The 19,191-nt window shown below is 28.3% G+C and overlaps 3 protein-coding genes across 5 annotated transcripts; 2 read left to right on the top strand and 1 right to left on the bottom strand.

Moving 5' to 3' along the window:
- Positions 1-1,133: 1,133 nt before the first annotated feature.
- NRPB7 (DNA-directed RNA polymerase II) lies at positions 1,134-6,513 on the top strand. The gene is made up of 7 exons (XM_016334997.3): positions 1,134-1,500; positions 3,910-4,039; positions 4,209-4,519; positions 4,613-4,663; positions 5,367-5,432; positions 5,519-5,587; positions 6,152-6,513. The coding sequence occupies exons 3-7, from the start codon at positions 4,238-4,240 to the stop codon at positions 6,212-6,214; spliced, it is 531 nt and encodes a 176-aa protein (XP_016190483.1). The 5' UTR covers positions 1,134-1,500; positions 3,910-4,039; positions 4,209-4,237; the 3' UTR covers positions 6,215-6,513.
- Positions 6,514-7,082: 569 nt separating this feature from the next.
- On the bottom strand, positions 7,083-9,493 carry LOC107633852 (alkaline ceramidase TOD1-like). Of its 3 annotated transcripts, none has more exons than XM_088509641.1 (5): positions 9,108-9,493; positions 8,813-9,028; positions 8,457-8,687; positions 8,127-8,306; positions 7,083-7,849 (listed from the first exon to the last, which is right to left on the bottom strand). In XM_088509641.1, exons 1-5 carry the CDS (start codon positions 9,364-9,366, stop codon positions 7,506-7,508), a joined length of 1,230 nt encoding a protein of 409 aa, XP_088365767.1. In that variant the 5' UTR covers positions 9,367-9,493; the 3' UTR covers positions 7,083-7,505. The 3 variants fall into 3 exon arrangements, with proteins under 3 accessions (XP_088365767.1, XP_088365768.1, XP_016192935.1); XM_088509642.1 differs by having other exon boundaries at positions 8,487-8,687; XM_016337449.3 differs by having other exon boundaries at positions 8,127-8,687.
- Positions 9,494-12,754: 3,261 nt separating this feature from the next.
- On the top strand, positions 12,755-18,698 carry LOC107633853 (uncharacterized). The gene is made up of 5 exons (XM_088509819.1): positions 12,755-13,307; positions 15,348-15,476; positions 16,502-16,567; positions 17,837-17,926; positions 18,477-18,698. Exons 1-5 carry the CDS (start codon positions 12,786-12,788, stop codon positions 18,564-18,566), a joined length of 897 nt encoding a protein of 298 aa, XP_088365945.1. The 5' UTR covers positions 12,755-12,785; the 3' UTR covers positions 18,567-18,698.
- Positions 18,699-19,191: the final 493 nt, after the last annotated feature.

Below are 19,191 nucleotides of genomic sequence, written 5' to 3'. Positions count from 1 at the left end.
AAAAATATAAATTAAATAAATATAAAAAATATAAGTTTTTTTATTCATTAAGATTAATTATTATGCAAATTTTTTTATAATATTAAAATGATATTTTAAGCTATAATATAAAAATGTAAAATAATTAAAATTTATTTTATATTACTTAACAAATAATTAGATTATTATATTTAAAATTTATTAACTAATTATTTTGTTAAATATATTATTATATCATATATTTTTTTATCAAAATATTTGTAAAAGTAAAATTTATTAAAAAAGTTATATATAATACATGAAAATATTAACTTTTTTTATTTAAGTATGTATTTAAAATTATATTATTTATTTTGTTTTTCTAAAAAATTTGAAAAAAATGAAAAAGTTAATATTTTCATGCATTATATATAATATTTTAAATAAATTATATTATATAATAATATTTTTAATAAACATAGTTAGTTAATAAATTTTAAATATAATAATCTAATTATTTGTCAAGTAATATAAAATAAAATTTTAATTATTTTATATTTTTATGTTTGTTATAGTTTAAAATATTATTTTAATATTATAAAAAAATTTTGCATAATAATTAATTTTAATAAATAAAAAATATTCATATTTTATATTTAATTATTTAAGAATAAAAAATTTTGTTACTGTTTAAAGTATTGTGTATTAAAGTATTGCCATTTAAAGTATTTATTTATGTATTAAAATATTCTATATTTATTAGAGTCCATCAATGCTCTTATTTTATATTAGCCTTTGATTTTTATCTAATAAAATCTAATGGCCTATATAAATGTGGCTTATTCAATAAGTACATAATTATTGAGCTTGTTCTCTAAATTATCTACTTTTTTTTATACTCATGTAAGATATTTCGTTAATTATTTAATTTTGACTTAACGGTGGGATTATATTAAAACTAAATAAAACTTTTATAAATTCAAATATAATTTTTTAAATCTTAAGAATCAAATGAGAAATACGGTTCGATTATATGCCAAAACTGAAAAAAATGAAAATCATTTTTGAACCGCTAAATCGGCCGGTAACCGGTCAGTCGAACCGAACCAGAATCCGGCTGGTTTTTTACTTTGCCCAAAAATGCTGAAATCGCAGCCGTTTAGTATTCAGTAACCCCACCCCCAACCCTTACCAGTTACCAACCCTAACTCACTCTAACTCTCCAACGGCGCAGCAGCACACTTTCCCTCGTCCCTCCCATCACCCTCGAGCTGGCCGTTCCTCTCAACGCCGGCGAGCTCAGTCCCTCCCTTTCGTTCCGCCGCCGGACTGCTCCTAACGCCGTCGCTGGTTGGAGCTTCGAAGCTCACTCGGTCCCTCACTCAGCTAACGTCTCAGACTCTCAGTAGTGGAAGCATAGTCACCGGGCTCGCCTCCTGCCTCCGTTGCGAAGGTTCCACCGTCGCCGGCGCCATCTCTGTTCCTGCCTCCGTCGCCATCTCTCCGTTTCCAGCGCCGTCATCCTTCCTTGCATTTGAAACTGTAATGGAGCCTCAGCTTGATTCTGATTTGTTTTTATTCTGAACTTTTTTATTCTGATTGTTGGTTTGATTCTGATTTAATTTTATTCTTCCGTAGTCCTCCCCATTGTTGATTCTGATGTGTTCTTTGGTTGGGTTGTTCTTGATTCTTTGGTTTACTTTGAATTTTTTGTTCTGCTTTTTTTTTTATATTAATTCTGGTTTAGGATTGATTCTATGCTTTTGACTCATTCAATGAATTTTTTCTAATTCATTTGTTCTGTTGCTGATTTATTTCTTTAATTATGGTTTTTTCAGATTTTATTTCTCTATTATATTTTATTAGTTGCCAAATCAGAAGGTACAATTTAGTATTATGGCTGATTTGGATTTGCTAAAGAAGATTCAAGATTTATTATCCCTCTCTTGGGTTGAATGAAGTTTTTGTTAAAGTTAAAAGAATGTATCTGAGCAATTGCAACATGCATTGTTATTATTACACACAGCAATTTGATGATTTGTTTGATCTTTGTTGCCTGTGTTGTTGATGGCCTGAAATTTTGAGCTGTTTGTTAGATATGAGTTTAGATTGTGATAAATTTTGATAATTGTTATGTTTTGAGAAGGTTTGGCTCAGTGATTAGGTTGAGTTTAATTGCAGAAGAGGTCTTGCTACTTTGTTGAATGCTGCAGTTTAATCACCAAATTAAACTTTTTTAGTCTACTCTCTATATCTCTTTCTACCTACTCTATCCGTGTATCTGCACATTTTAATTTCTTGCAAGCAACTCATCTTAAATAAACATGGTTCCCATTGTTTACATGAGGGGTTTTTTGAGGTATATATACTTGCTTTTATATTTCTTTCATTTATTTACTCTTTTGATTTGCTGCTTGTTTGGACTTACATACGATGGATTATTATTGCCTTCTTACTGCAAAACACTTCCATAAATGAAATTGTGTAGATCAAATAGAATGTGATTATTAGCATATTTATTCTTTGTAAATTAATTCTTATGTATGTTGGTGGGCATCTCTCTAGGATATGTGATTATTAGCATATTTATTCTTTGTAAATTAGCATATTTTTCTGTTATTTAAGTTTTGAGTTTATATTTTGATAAGATTATAATACTCTGGTTGATGATATTCATACAATGCTTTTAATTTGAAAGACATTTTAAGGTTTATACTTTATATAAACTATATTTATGTTTTATGGTGGTTATTTATAATTTATTTTTTATTATAAAACGGTTTTTTCAGTTGAACCTCGGTTGAACCGGTTAGACCAATAAATCAGTGAACCAGTAACTAAAGCGGTTCGATGGTCGATTCGGTTTTCAGAACCTTATTGATTACCTAAATGTAAAGATCAATTTAATACCATAAAATAAATTGCAAAATTACCGATATGCAAACTAATTAATAATTTTCATGTGTGGAATTAATTTTTAAACTTATTATATTATTATGGAAAAATTACTCTAAAGGACCGTTAGGAAGACTTAATTATTAAAAAGGACCTTTAATACCAAAATTATTAAAAAGGACCAAATCTTTTTATAAAAAGATAAATATATTTTTAATTATTTTTTTATTTATTTTGTATAATCTTTAATATATGTTATTTAATTTACAATGTTATATAGATATTTATGAATATTCATTTGGGATTAATTAGTTAATTAATTTAAAAAAAATTACTCTAAAAGATTATTAGGGAGATTTAATTATTAAAATATTAATTCTTAACTATTTATTTATTTATTTTTTATAATTTTTATATTAAAAATTTTTATTTTTCTAAAATTTTGGTAATTTTTATTATTTATTATTTATTTATTTATTACTTTTATAATCTTTTGTCCTTTTTTCGTTAGGTAAAGATCATAAAAATAAATAAATAAAAATAAATAAATAATTAATAAAAATTACTAAAATTTTAAGAAAAATAAAATTTACCAACATAAAAATTATAAAAAATAAATAAATAATAATTAAAGATATATTTATTTTCTTATAAAAAGATTTGATTCTTATTAAAAGATTTGATTTGTTTTCTTAAATAATATAAAAAGATTTGATTCGTTTTCTTAAATATTATAAAAAGATTTTTTTTGGTAACTGGAATAAATTAAACAAAGAAAAATAAATCAAAAAATCTGCTTATAAATAGAGGATAGTCCTTTTTAAGAATACTCTTAAACTCTTTTCAAGGTGAATATTTTTAAACTCTTTCCAAAGTAAAGGAAATTCTACTTGAAAAAATTGTAACTTCATTGTCATCTTTATCATAGTGTTTTATTTTTTTAATAATTTTAGTATTAAAAGTCCTTTTTAATAATTAAATCTTCGTTAAGTTGAAGCTTTTTTTTTTTTTTTCTTCTGTTTATCGTAGCCCTAACTTGTGAATTTTCATTCCCAGTTTACTTTCTCTTCGTTTGCGGCAAGGGCTCGTCTTCATCCACCGCCTGCTACCACATCAGCACTCAACTACGTCTAATTCCCACGCTCCGCCGTGATTCTGCCTGCGATCAGTTTAGATTTAAAATACGGTAAAGCTTCGATTTTTGTGAATTATATCCTAGCTTGAATAGAATCCAATACCTTTGTTGGGTTGCAAGACTTTGTTTGATTTGAAGATTCATTGCCACTAAATCTTTGTATCAATTGTTAATATCTTAATTCTTTGTTCTGTTGCTACTACTTATATTATGGCAAAAGGGGCATCAACAAGCACAAGAAAGAGGAAAATGTTCTTCCATATAGTTTTGGAGCGGAACATGCAGCTGCATCCCCGTTACTTTGGTCGTAACCTCCGCGACAATCTTGTTTCCAAGCTCATGAAAGATGTTGAAGGCACCTGCAGTGGTCGGCATGGCTTTGTGGTGGCTGTTACTGGGATTGAAAACATCGGCAAGGGTTTGATTAGGGATGGGACAGGATTTGTCACATTCCCTGTTAAGTACCAATGTGTTGTTTTTAGGCCATTTAAAGGGGAGATCTTAGAAGCAGTTGTTACCATGGTCAACAAGGTTTGAAGCTGTTTGTTTCCTTGATTCAAATGCGGCTAAGCAAACCAGTGGTTTATAGAATTTTGCTTACTAACTTGAGTTCTGTTTGTGCAGATGGGATTCTTTGCCGAAGCTGGACCCGTGCAAATTTTTGTTTCAAATCATGTATGCTTTTTTTTATTTGCATATTTTACCCAAAGATTGTTATTGTATGTCTTTGTTTTGAATGCTATTATGTTTATCCTTCATTATGCATCAATGAAACAACACCCTGAAATTTTGTGGCTATATTAATCTTAATATTAATTTTGGTGAGGTAGGGGGTTTGGGTTGAAATAAATTGGAGGTGGACTTTGTTATGATTATGCCAGTTAAATTTCAATACTGAAAGGATGTTGTTCTTTGACGTGAAATGAGTCGTGCAATCCGAAATTTATGGGTATTAAATTGTTAATGGCCTTCCATGATTAATACAACTCGGTCACTGTGTTTGGAGAACACCACAAAGATCACTGTGTAGACTGGTGATCATTTAGTTAGAATCAATTATTCGGATAATGGGAACAATTCTTCATTTCACTTTTTCTCTATCTGAAAATGACTTAATGTGAGAATTTTGGGTTTCAGTCGAACCCGATACTGAGTTATTCCTTTAATTGTCTGACAATTGAGGAAATGTTAGTTTTGCAAGCTACAAATTGTGAATTTGTGATATGAGGTTGGACTTCCTCAAATACTTTTTGTTTGCATTCACTCTGCAAGTTCTGAATGAAAGTGAGCTTTCTTTATTTTATGTCGCAACTGGAATGCTTTATTACATACCTTTTAATACATTTTTTGTCTGTTATTCTTTTTCCCCCTTGCTCAGTTGATTCCTGATGATATGGAGTTTCAGTCTGGGGATATGCCAAATTATACTACTTCAGATGGTTCTGTACGTATTTTCTTATCTTCTCCTTGTAAAGCAAGAGAGGAAATTATGGGTTATGATTTTGGAATTAATCAATTGATCTTGTGCAGGTAAAAATTCAAAAAGATAGTGAAGTGAGATTGAAGATTATGGGAACTCGGGTGGATGCTACCGAAATTGTATGCACTTACATATTTATTCTTTTACTGCCTTTTAGCTTTTGTGGAACTCTCTCATTTACTTTGCACATCTAGAATATTAGTTTATGCATTGTTCCTACCATATGGTTACTTTTTCTGTTTTAGTTTTAGGATGTTTAGTTCTGTGGAGTCCTATGGAGACTTGGAGAGTTTTCTTCTCGTCTTTGGTTTTTCTTTTGTTTTCTGTAGCTTTATGATTTGTTTTAGGAGGGTACCTACCCTGTGTTTTAATTCCTCCATCTTTTCTTCTCTTATAATAATTTTTAAAAAATGGGTTACCACCAAGCAAGTAATTTACTACCTACCCTAGCTGAGACTGCACTTTAGTGTTGAGAATCAGTACTGCTTTATGCTGCAATGTGGTAAACTAAATTCAGATCACACTTGTATGAGATGCGTTACACACTTACACTAGTAGCCTAGAGCAGTTTTAGTAACTCGTGGTTGGTGCCTTGGTGCTGCTGGATCTTCAATATATTTATATGGTTTAAGGTTCCAATATTTATCTTGAGATAACCCCCTTTTTTTCCTTCTACTTTGCAGTTCTGCATTGGTACCATAAAAGATGATTTCTTGGGTGTGATCAATGATCCTGCGACAGCTTAAATGCACCCTTCTGTACCCTTCATCGTATATAGTTTGCATGGCAAGGATGATGATGCACATGGAATCTTTCAATTATCTTGGTGTAGCATTTGCTGAACGCACTAGTTCTCAGTGAATTACTCGACTACTGTATCGAATTTCCTGCTAACTGTTCGGGCTTAGTAAATTACTAATTAAATGTTAGAATGTAGAGCTAAATCTTAAAAACGTGACATGAAAACCAGCACTTGTTATGTGTAGAACGACTGCATTTTATAATTATTGAATGACTATATTGTTGGCACTTTTTCTTTTTTGTAATTACGGAACTGAATTCTTGGCCAAAAAAAGAAAGTGAATTGATTTATTTTTCTTATCCATTAAAACGACTAAGCTAGTATTGAATTTTTCTTTAGATTAAATCGACATCACTGCCTTTCATGTGTTAATTTTATCACGCTATCTCCGTGGATCTAAAATTAATGGCAACTTAATTTTTGAGAAAAGGACAAATAGATCTTTGACCTTTTGTCCTGTGGATATTTTCGTCCCTGACCATTGAAAAATACTTTTAAGTCCCTAACTTTCACAAAATTTGGACGGATCAGTCCCTCCGTCCAAATGCCTCCGCCAAGGACTGATCCGTCCAAATGCCTCTGTCAGGGATTGATTTGTCCAAGTTTTGTGAAGGTCAGAGACTTAAAAGTATTTTTCAATGGTTAGGGACGAAAATGTCCGCGGAAAAAAAGGTTAGGACCTATTTATCATTTTCTCTAATTTTTTTAACTAATCAAACGATAGTTGGGTCATTTTTATAATCAAAATGTTAATTTTGGTTTACTTAGTTCACATTTAGTGGTAAAGTGTATATTTACTCTATTTAGCTAATAAGGATTTATTTTTTTGCCCAAAAAATGATTAACCTACATGAAATTTTTGAAAATGAAAAGTACAAAAATGATCCCCATATAGGCATATATTATGAAAAATATTACAGTCTCTAACGTTAACAAAAAAAAAAAAAGTCTCTAACAAGCTTGAGTACGAGTGGATAAGAACATTGAGACAAGATTTGGGCAGAAAGTTCGATTGTACAGAATCCTAGGTGCAATCCCAACATCAAATTGAGAAACAGTATTTTGTTCCATGTCATGTCAATGTCTCAAACAGAGAAGCTTCATTGCCAGTAATGCAGTGACTACACTAAAATTACCTTCAGCTAATTCTTCATGAATCTTTGGTAGGAGCCTTTTGTGAAAAAAAAATTCTTTTCTATATCCCTGTGGGAACATGTCAACATGACTAATGAGTTTCACCCCCACATTGCGGAAAGATAATGTTGGCAACTGCCGCAGCAGTTGCCATTTGCATGCAACAAATAATCTGTTTTTGCCCTTTTGGTAATTTTTCTTGCACTCTTGGGAGTGGTCCTATGATCACTTGGCTTAAGATTGTGCCTGTATTCAACTGTCACTTGCTCAAATACTTCAACCTCAAACATGTTGAGCTTTATCTTTGGGTTCATGTGATCCCTAACAAATGCAAATGCCAATTGGTCTCTTGGGTTAAATGCCTCCAATTCATTGAACATCAAACAGGAGAAGACGTTGCTCCTAAGTCCATGCTTCCTCAGTATTAGAGCACTGTCTGGTACATCTGTCATACATAAGTTAAAACAATTAGCACCAAAATTTTGTACCTAGGATGAAGGATAGGAACAAAAATTAATTAATAATCCAAATGGTTTAAAAATTTTGCTGCTGAGCCTTAGACTGAAGGTATGATCCAAAGATTTTGGACCACATTTGAGGAGCATGTGCAACACTACTACACTTTTGGATAACCAAGTTCATGTCTTAATGCAAATGTGAGTGAACAATTTCAACTTTGCATAACCAAAGAAGCAGTTCTAGAAATTCAATAGTTTATTTACCTGAGAGAAAAGGAAGCTTCTTGGGGCTCCATGGTTTCAATCCATTTTCACAGTATGTCTCCATTTGCAACTTCAAGGCATTGATATCCCACCATTTTCTCCACCTTGCAGTTGCCATTGCTTCCTCTATTGTATGCACAAAATAAGGGTGTTTCGATATAGCCATGTCTGCATTCTCAGCTACAACAAGCGAATGAATCAACAACAATGGATCAACCATTAGTTGCAGCTTTGCATCTATCCAAATGCTGAATTTTGAGTTTGGGAACAGCCTATGAACTAGATATTTAGGTATAACCCCGTTCATTGCCGGGTTCAAATATAAATCACCTTTTGAAACAACTACAATCCTCCACACACCTATCACATGTTCACTGGAATTTCTTGAAATCAATCCATGGTGTTCTAGCACTTTCAGGGTAACATCATCTATGAACATGAAAAAACACACATTTTCTAGTGTTTTGGATCCAAGGCCCCTTGGTTGCCGGATCTTGTCATGGTCATTGAAGATTGCTGAAACTACAACTACGCTTGAACATTTTTCCATAGCTATTCGATCTGCATTCATGGAAAAACGAGTTAAGGTACAACATGGAAGTATTTTTTTTTTTCTTTTTTTCTGAAAGGACTATTTCTTTCAGAGTCTTAATTTCAGTGGCAATTTATAACTGATAGAAACTAACCGGAATCTCCAATTGGAAACCTCTTAAAGAATCCACATGGAACTTCCCTGCTGTCGTTTCGACGATCGAAATAAGAAAACCTCAAATGTGTGCTGAGATTGCCACCAAAACTATCAGCATTCCCCTGCATATACGCCATAGAACTTGAACTTGAACTTGTAGCCGGTGAAGAGTTCATTTGGAAATGCTGAATTTCCTCCAAAACATTTCGGTAATCTAAACACAAAAACCATCACCCATTAAAAACAGAAAAAATTGGGATCATAGAATGCTCTGTTTTTGCACTCTGCATTACCTGAAAAGTTAACTGGGGAAGAACATTTAGAACGTGTGGTTGAAACAGCATACTTGTGTTCTCCATAGGAAGAAGGGTAAGAAAAGATTGGATCTTGAATGGGATAATCAAATGGGGTTGATCTTAATATGCATTTGGATTTAGAGGAAATAGCGTAGAGAGCAAGGAAGAGAGAAATGAAGAGATAGAGCATAGAGAAACAGAGGAGCTTTGAATGGAGGACAATGATGGACTTCGAATTTGTTAATAGCTTCCCCATGATGATGATGATGATGAAAAATAAGAGACTTCCATGGATTTTGGTTCCTTGGTTTTGATTTGAATTTCATTGCATTTTTTTTTAGAACAAGGTACACAGATGAGTGATCATTGATGATCTTCAAAATTCATAGTCACACCACACACATCACATTCATGGGGCAGTGGGGTCATAACAAACTTGAATAAGTCAGATCAAGAACATATATGTTGATCATTATGATAAGTATAGCGAATTGATATTTAATTAGTCAATATTAATTAATTTTTTATTGAAAATTATTTTTAGAATTTTCATTTTTTTTAAGATTTAGAATTATAATTAAAAATTTAAGATAAAAAATAATTTTTAGAATGTTGGTTGATATTAACAAAAAATTAATTCATTTTCTAATTAAACTCTGATCAATGAGAAAGAGCTTAATTTCCAACCAAATTTTGTTGGATTAGATTACTACTATTTCATTTAGTGAGTATAAGAAGTATACTATTTATCGTTAACGTAATAATATAGGAAAATTATCAGGTGTACCGGAGAACATCGGTGTTCCAGTTGTTTTAACCGTTGATTTCAATTAATATATATTATATATATCTTTTATAATTAAGATCAACGGTTAAAACAACTGGAACACCGATGTTCCCGGTACACCTGATAACCTTCCAATAATATATACCAGGTATTTGTGTAAAAAAAATACTACAAATAAAAAAATTATTTGTTTTACGGAATAGAAGATATGTCTTTTACATGACTTGTAGCTAGGGCTGGAAGTGAGCCGAGCTGAGTCGAGCTAGACCAAGCTCAAGTTTGGCTCACAAAAATTGAGCTTGGCTCACGGCTCGACTCATTAACAATCAAGTTTATTTCTTAAGCTCAAGCTCGACTCACCAAAAGCTCACGAGCTGGCTCGAGCTCACGAGCTGGCTCAAATAAGAGAGACATAGATACATAATCTATAATTTTATATCAATAAATTATAACTTATATATTTTTAAAAATATTTGAAAAGATCAATTTTATATATTGTTTATCTATCAATAAATTATAAATTTTTTATTTATGTCCTATATTAAAATTATATGTAAAAAATAAATATAAATATTAAATAATTAAGATTGTTATATATATATATATATATAATCGAGCCAGCTCACGAGCTAATGAACTGAGCTTATCCAAGCTCAAGCTCGGCTCATTTAATTTATGAGCTCAATTTCAGGCTCAAGCTTGGCTCACCAGCTCACGAGCTTAGCTTATCGAGCTGTTAACGAGTCGAGCTCGAGCTGGCTCATGAGCTGGCTCATGAGCTGGCTTGACTCACTTCCAGCCCTACTTGTAGCAATAAAAAAACTATATTAGTTACATGTCAGTTCCAAAGAAACGCACGTTGGATAAAAAAAAGTCCAATAAACTCTTTGGAAAATGAGAGGTTTTTGGCCAACATTAAAAGTTTAATCATTAGCGCAATCAATTTCTATATAAAATTTAAAAAGTTTTGTTGTATAAAAAATACAAACGTTGAAATACTTTGAATTAGCTGGATTCTATTCTCTAATAAAATATAGAATCTGTATATAATATTAACTAAAATAGTTTTAAATAGTTATATTTTTTAATAAAATCAAAGAAACAGAATTTTAGAATTATTTTATTTAATAAAATTTTTAAATAAAAATAATTCTATTAAATAACAACTTTTACTTATAACTCGTATAAATATTTATTTTAAAATTTATTTATTTTATAAGAAGAAAAAATATTTTGAATGAAATATTTGAAGGAAATACTAAATTGGTGATCCAAAAATAATAAATAATTAGTATGTAATTATATAATTTACAAAAACTACACCTTGAAATTCTCATTTTTATTAGGTGAAAACTCAGGTGCAGTCAACTCACGTAAAATTGATAGTTGAGAGCCGTTAAATGATTTGGTGAAGTTAACTGCACCTGAGTTTTCACATTTTTATTATTATAATAAAATCTGCCTAATAAAACAGTAAAGGATTATTAATATTTTTTTAAGAAAAGAAAAAATCAACAAAGGAAAATATTGTTTTATATAACTGTAAATTCAAGGAAAATTATTATCAGTACTTTGAGAAGGCAATCAGAGATTCAGAGTACTGATGTTTCGGTAAAACATGGTCTCACCGATAAGAAACTGATTGGCTATATTTGATTCACTGTCTAATTTCATTTCTAGTCCTTTTGATGCTAATGTAAGAGGTATTTTTTTTTTACTCGTTTCTGTTACTTCCTTTTTTTAATTGGTTTCCAGTTTCGTAGTTAATTAAAAAAGGAGAAATAAGTAAAAAATATGAAATAAATATGATACAAAACTCAAATGATAGAGTAGACAGTTAACTTGGATACTTGAGAAAGTTCCAAAATTGTCAAGTGATTTTTAGTTTGGTAAAATGGTATGATTTTTGGCTTCATATGACATCATAGTTGTTAGTAAATTCTGACATGCATGTTCTAACCACAAAAGTTCTAATAGCCTTCGTGCTTGTATTGTGAGGACCAAGATTTGTCATGGACTCATGGTATTGTTCTATGAATTATTCTAAGAGCACTCTAGATTTTGGTTCAATTGTTAACATTTGTATATTTAAATCAAGATGTCAACTTCCTATAATCCGTATCCAAATTATTGTAATTATCATAGAACATCAAAAACCAACTTGAATTAGTCAAATCGTTAGCTCACTTGTCTGTTTAAATAAGTGTTAAAATTCAAATGCTGCCAACAACAAACCTTAAATAGAACTCGTATCGGTAACAAATTAGTCTTTAATCAACCAGATTGGAGATTATGGTGAAAAAAAAATCATGGAACATTGAAACTCTTGTACTTCTGTTCTAGCCAACTAATTTGTTGTGACACATGGTGGTCCATACTCAACACTTTTCTTCATTTTCCACAAAGATCAAAAGAACGGTATTCCTACCAACTCATTCCAAAAACAAAAAATGGTGTACAAGAAATACAACACACGATTAAAGTTATGAGTAAAATCATGAAGCATTCTTATTCTAGTCTTGGAAGATAGGTAAAGAAAATATTCAAATCTTCTTTTCTTCTTTTTATTTGTCAGGAATATATCTACATTCATTTCAATTAATAAGCAAGGATTTACCCTCATGGACGACCACCCAATTAAACCTTATTAACCATATCCTTCATGGTAAATGTGTAACATGTGGGAATCACTCTAACATAAAAAAAAAATTATGTAATCTTAGTCTACAAAGAATAATTTCGTCTTCTTTTCAAAGAATAGTAAAAAAAAAAAGAAAAAGAAAAAGATATACCTAGCTTCATTCTATAGATTTTTATTATTACAATATAAATATATAGATTAACAATGACCTCACAAATTCTTCATCATCAGTAGTCTCATTTGTACAATGGAATCTGCAATGATAAGAATTCATGGTTCTCCATTATTGCGCCTGTCCAATAATGGTGCCAAAGGTTCTACATATGCAAGATCAAGCATATTATTTTTCCATAATAATAAGAATAACATACTCAATAACCATAACCAAACCTCTGTTTGTGCCTCTGAATTTGCAAGACTCCTCCACCCTGTTTTCACAACAAGATCATCATGGTTTTGCCATCCGAATTGCGTGCCGGAAAGATCATCGAACGGCTCGCCGGAGCCTCCGAGTAAGAGCGGCAACAAGGGAAGAGTGGTAATGAGAGGAATGAGTGGGGTATGTGTTGTTCTGGCTTGTGTTCTTGGATTGTTGAATTTGAAGAGCAATATGAATCCCATGTTCAAAGAAGCTTATGCTGCTAGCGGAGTTCCACCGGGACCAGGAAAGATGGCAGTTGCGGCATTGTTTGAAACAACCATCAATGCAAAAAGAACAACAAAAAAACCAGCACTGTATCGTGGACTAGTCGATGTTAAACAGCACAAGGTTAATAACAATTCCATCTTTTTTTTTTTTTTTTACTTTACATACATTTATCAACATGAACTAATCTCATATCCCAGTTAAATAGCAGTATGAATTCAGCACTATGAAACATTGCTAAGTTACAGTGTTCTGGTATTAGTATGTTGGATACATTTTAGATGACACTTTTTTCACACGTGGTTTTTTGGATACTTTGGTTAGTTGTTTTTACTTAGATTATTTTTTTTATCAATAATAGATTTACTATTGTAATTAATTTTTAGTGAGAGAATGAAAATATTTTCTAAGGAAATTTTTTATTTTCTTGCTAAAAAATAATTACAATGGTAAACCTATTATTGATAAAGAAATAATCTAGGTAACAGTTGTTGTATCTGCTTATCAGACACATTTTAAACACAGCACTTACTCCAATACACGCATGTTTGTCGTGTCTAACTGTATATTAATAAAAAATATAAATTTTTTTTTGGATAATTTGGACACATTTAAATACTATCATGTGTCAGCGTATCCAACCTTATTTTTAACATGTATTTTTGAAATAAATTTAGAAATAATATATATTATTATTTATTAAAATAAAAAATATTTTAAATACTTTATATAATTAAAATAAGATATTAAAAATAATTAAAAAATTAATTTATGTTTTAATATCAATAAAATACCAAAGTATCCTTACTATTTTTTTAAAAAATACATCATATTTTATATATAGTCCCCATGTCTAATAAGATTTTAAAATTCATGTATTAGTGTGTCTCATGTCGTGTCGTGTTCCGTATCCGTGCATCGTAGAATCGTAGCTTTGGTGTTTTACTGTATTTTAATAAAAAAATAAAAATTATTTTTGTGAACACATTTAGACACACTTAAACACCATTATGTGTTATCGTCTAACTTTATTCTTAACCTATATTCTTAAATTGAATTTTGAAATAGTATATATTATTATTTATTAAAATAAATAATTATTTTAAATATTTTATATAATTAAAAAAATAAAATATCTAATGATAATAGTTTGTATTTTAATATAAAAAAATTTCAAAAGATTGTTACAATCTATATTTGGGAGCCACTTAGATAAAGATGTCAAAAATGTTTTTTTTTAAGATGTTTTTTAAAAATCAAAATTTAATATATATAATCAATTAAATTGTATTATTTTTATTAAAATTAGACCGTACAAATAAGTTTAGCAAAAAAATTAATAGATTAAATTTTGAACCAATATAAATTAATATTTTTTATAAAAAATTATTAAAATACCCCTATTATAAAACACAACTAAAATATCCCTATTTTATATATATATATTAATTTTGAAAATTTTAAATTCTAACCCTATAACTACAGAGAAGAAAAGGGTTAGAATTTATGATTCTCAAAATTAATATATATAATAAGAGTATTTTAGTCATTTTATATAATAAGAGTATTGTAGTCATTTTTTATAAAAAATAATATTAATTTAGACCAATTCAAAAATTGATTCACTATTTTTCGATCAAATTAATTTGTCTGACCTACTTTTGACAAAGATAACACAATTTAAATGATTATATATATTAAATTTTAATTATTAAAAAATATCATTAAAAAAAAACGTTTTATGGATCTTTATGGAAGCATCCCCTTTATATTTTATATTATGATATACTTTTCTGTCTTAAAAAAATTAAAAGTAGTGTGTGTGCATATGCCTATATCGTCGTATCATATTCGGTGTTCCCCTTAGCCACCGTGCTTCATATATTCAGCACGATAAGGAGTAAGGTGAAATATGAAAGTTCATTAGCTTTATAATCCAAATTGAATGAGAAGATATCAAAAAGTAGTTACAAAATGTCAATCTCTAAATACATTAAATTAATTCATCTCTTTCATTTTTTCTCTTTTCTTTTTTTTTTAATAGTTTTTAATAGATATTGACATATTGTCATTCCCATTAAAAAACATTCTTGCATAATTGTATGGTATATATTAATTTTTATTTATTTCAATGCAATTGATTGGTTCTGCGATATTTTGCAGTGGTATGCTATTAGTCAAAGCATAGATGGGAATAAAAATGCAGAGGAAATACTAGAAAAACTTAATATTAAAGGTGATGTTCAAGAATTTGATGTGCAAATGGCGAGGGTTGAACTTCTCATATTACAGGTACATCTATTAAAAGTTGGTATAAAAGACACTATTATTTTTTAAAAAAAAAATTGTCCTATTCTTTTACTCATGGAGGATTGTTAAGATGACTCGTTCTCTAGGGACAACTCTAATTAATAAAATTAGGTCTACACATGAATCGGATAATATTTGTATATTTGTGATAATTATTTACATTTGATTTAAATTTTGCGGATATTATTTGATCCGCAGAATCATCGGATCGGATCATATCCGATCTACATTATGGTAAAATCGAATTGCAAATTTGACGGTGAAATTCGCAGATCCGTATATCCGCACGTCTTATATAAATAGCATAGTTTAAGAAATTAAATCCTAATGTGATATAAATTTTAGTGTGTTGTTTTATGAATTTTATGATATCTTGTTTTTAATTTTTTATGTTGTACTTCAACTTAGAATAATTAAACTTAGATATTGTGTTATTATTATTTTTCTTTTTGGTTATTTAAGAGAACTTTTATTGATAATATTTTAGAAGTAAATATAGTTAAACAGGTGGAAAAATGGACTTTTTAGACATTTTTTTGTAAAAACAGGAAAAAAGAATCTTAAAATAGTTTTTTTGAATTATGCGGATATACCCGATATTCAATCCGATCTGACTTGAAAAAATGCAGATATAGTATCCGATCCGTGTCCAACCCTAAGTAGGATAATTTTTAATTAGAAAAACGTTAGGAGATTATCAAAATTTATTATTTTCAGTCATTATTTAATCATTAATTTAATTTTTTTAGTCTAATAATTTTTAATACTTTTAAATATTAATGGTAAAAAATAATAAATCGTGATGATTTTCTAATATTTCTCTTTTAATTAATGTGACAAAAATATTTGTTATAAAAAATATATATATTGTTTTACATATTTTTAATATGTATTTTTTTTAAAATATATTTTATATGAACGATTAATATGATTTTTTTATGTACATGTAAGTACGTAACGTGATAATTATAATTAATTTTTGTGTTCAACCCTACTTCATTTTGCAGGAGAAGTTTGCAAAAGCAGAACATATTCTCGATATAGAAATTGAAAAAGAATTTGGAAGCAATCAGGTTAGTCAAATAGTTTATTTTTTTAAAAAATTTCATGTTTTTATTGAAGAACAATATATTAATTTTTTTAAATTATTTATCTAAAAAGTAAAAAATAGAGATTGGTTCTGTAATTAAATTTTGGTAAAGATAGATAGAGATTGATTTAGCCTTTAAAATTTGTTGGAAAAATATTTTATTAAAAAAATTTAATGAACTGATGATATGAGGTGTTACTTATCACATTTTTTGTGTATATATCTACGGAAATAAATTTGCCATTAAGTATATATTTTTTCATTTCATGGCCATTCGAAAGTGGTGAAATTTATTCTTAAAAATTTTAACCAGTTGGTTTTATTATAGCGCAGATGGTTTTATATGAGATATATGTATGTATGATACAATTATAACTACTGTAATTATCTTTTAATTACATTATTAAACATTGATAAAGTGAATCTTATATATTGTTTATTTCAAAATATATGACAATTTTAATACAGCCATAAAAAGTTGTAACTTTTGGAAGAAAAAAATTGGTTCAATATATTTGTCATTTATTAATGTCGCATTTTCTCTAGTTTAGATAGTTTTTTAAATTAATTTTCAATAAACTTTTAGATTAATATTTTGATCTTTCCGCTCATCTTTGAACGCTCTTTATTTAATAAAAAGGGATGCAATTTTTGTTAATTAAACAAATTTTAACTTTCTATTTATTATAGTTTATATCAATAGCTTGAATTTAGAGTTTAGAATTCATAATTTAGGATTTAAAGTTTAAATTTTATAATTTATAATTTAGTGTTTAGAATTTAGCATTCAGAATTTAGAGTTTAGAGTTTAAAATTTAAGATTTAAGTTTTAAAGTTTAAGGAGCACTACATTTCTTACTTTCTCCGTATAATGTATTAATATACGCTTAAATTTTAACTGCAAAATCAATTTTTAAACTTTTATTTAGTTAAATAAATTAACCACCATGTCAATTATAGAAAAACAATTTAAATTAGTCTCATTATTATTTTAAAAGAAATAACCTCAAATTAGTTCTTCCACATAGGTGAACAGTTAGCTTCTAATAAAAAATCTTGATATAAAAATTGATTTATCTAAAAAAATGTAAAAAAAATTAGAGACTAATTTAATAATTTTTTTTTTATTAAAATATCACGCGATTACAAGTTCTTTATAAATTTCCTCTAATATTTTGTTTCTGGATTATTTCCTCAAATTAAAAGAACAAAACTCTTAAGTATGACATAAATTATAATGTTGTAATTGAAGGATGGGAAGGGGATTATTGAGAAGCTCAAAAACGAGGAGGGACCATTATTAATTACCAAAACTCATGCAGCTCAATTGATATTGTACAAGGTTAGCGATCCATCTTTCTCTTCTTTTTTTTTTTTTAATCTAATAATTCGACAACATACTTTTACCTCACACTTTAAATATTGATAACTAATTAATAACTAAAAATAATAAATTCTAATAGTTCTCTAGTATTTTTTATTTTTAAAATACCTCTAAAAAAAGTTGAAAAACTTTTATTTTTTTATTATAGGAACTTGTTAACATATGTTGTAAAAGCATATTTTAAAAATATTATAAAAAATGTTTTATTGAAAAATAATTTTTTCTACATTTTTCAAAGTATTAATTAAATGTATAAAAACTTAAATTTTTTTTTACTATTCTCTTAAAATATTTTTTATTAAGACACAAGATAACTAAATCTTTTATTATATCACAACATAAACTAAAACTGTAAAATAAGATTAGTGTTATAAAAAAAAGTAGTTTATTCAAAGTATTAAAGCTTATATATGACAGATATTTGTATGAAAAGAAAGTTACATATTAATTTTATTCAATTTAAAGAAAATTTAATTGTTAATCTTTATTATTCCATCTCCATTTGCAGGCCATCGTACTAACCATGCTGAATCAAAATGAAAAAGCAGCGAAATGGTGGAAAGATTTTGGAGACATACTATCACTAGACGAGTTTTAACTTTTAACTTTAAATAAATTCTAACAGTATTGTGTATTCTGGAAAAGTTGTACTGTATGTTGTGTCACTCGTATTTTGTCTTCAAACTTCCATTTAAAAATTTGTATGATTCTATTCTCTTTTGGGGTTTAATGGTTATACTTTAATAATAATTATATTATCATTTAAATTAGATCTATATAAGGAGGGAATTATTACATGTCTAGACATAACGTTTAAGTACCTACCTATTATATAATTAAGGAATCATGAGAATTATTGTTTACGTAAATTCTCTAATTTCTAGTAGTTTACTTTTAATTTTTAAACGCTCAACGCATTTCGTATTTTATGTTTGGTAGAGTATAAGTATCTAGTTAAATAATAAAAATATGGCAAATTCTTTTATGGAAAATTTTCACATTAAATAAATAGAAAATTTTCAATCTAATTAATTTTTGGTGAATTTTTTGGTGTTTACAAAATTTTTACTTAATTTAAGTAAAAGTAAAAATAGAGTAAAATGGGACTTATTTTTTTATTTTTGAATTTTATAAGTAAATATTTAACATCATATAAAAAGACCTTAAATCAACGCAAATTCAAATATCAAGATTAAAATTAACTGTAACAAACGATTTAAATG

This window comes from Arachis ipaensis, chromosome B3 (assembly GCF_059453495.1).
Source record: "Arachis ipaensis isolate K30076 ecotype BB chromosome B3, ASM5945349v1, whole genome shotgun sequence".
Classification (NCBI taxonomy): Eukaryota; Viridiplantae; Streptophyta; class Magnoliopsida; order Fabales; family Fabaceae; genus Arachis; species Arachis ipaensis.
Note: the sequence above shows the minus strand (reverse complement) of the source record. Positions and strands in the feature narration are given on the sequence as shown.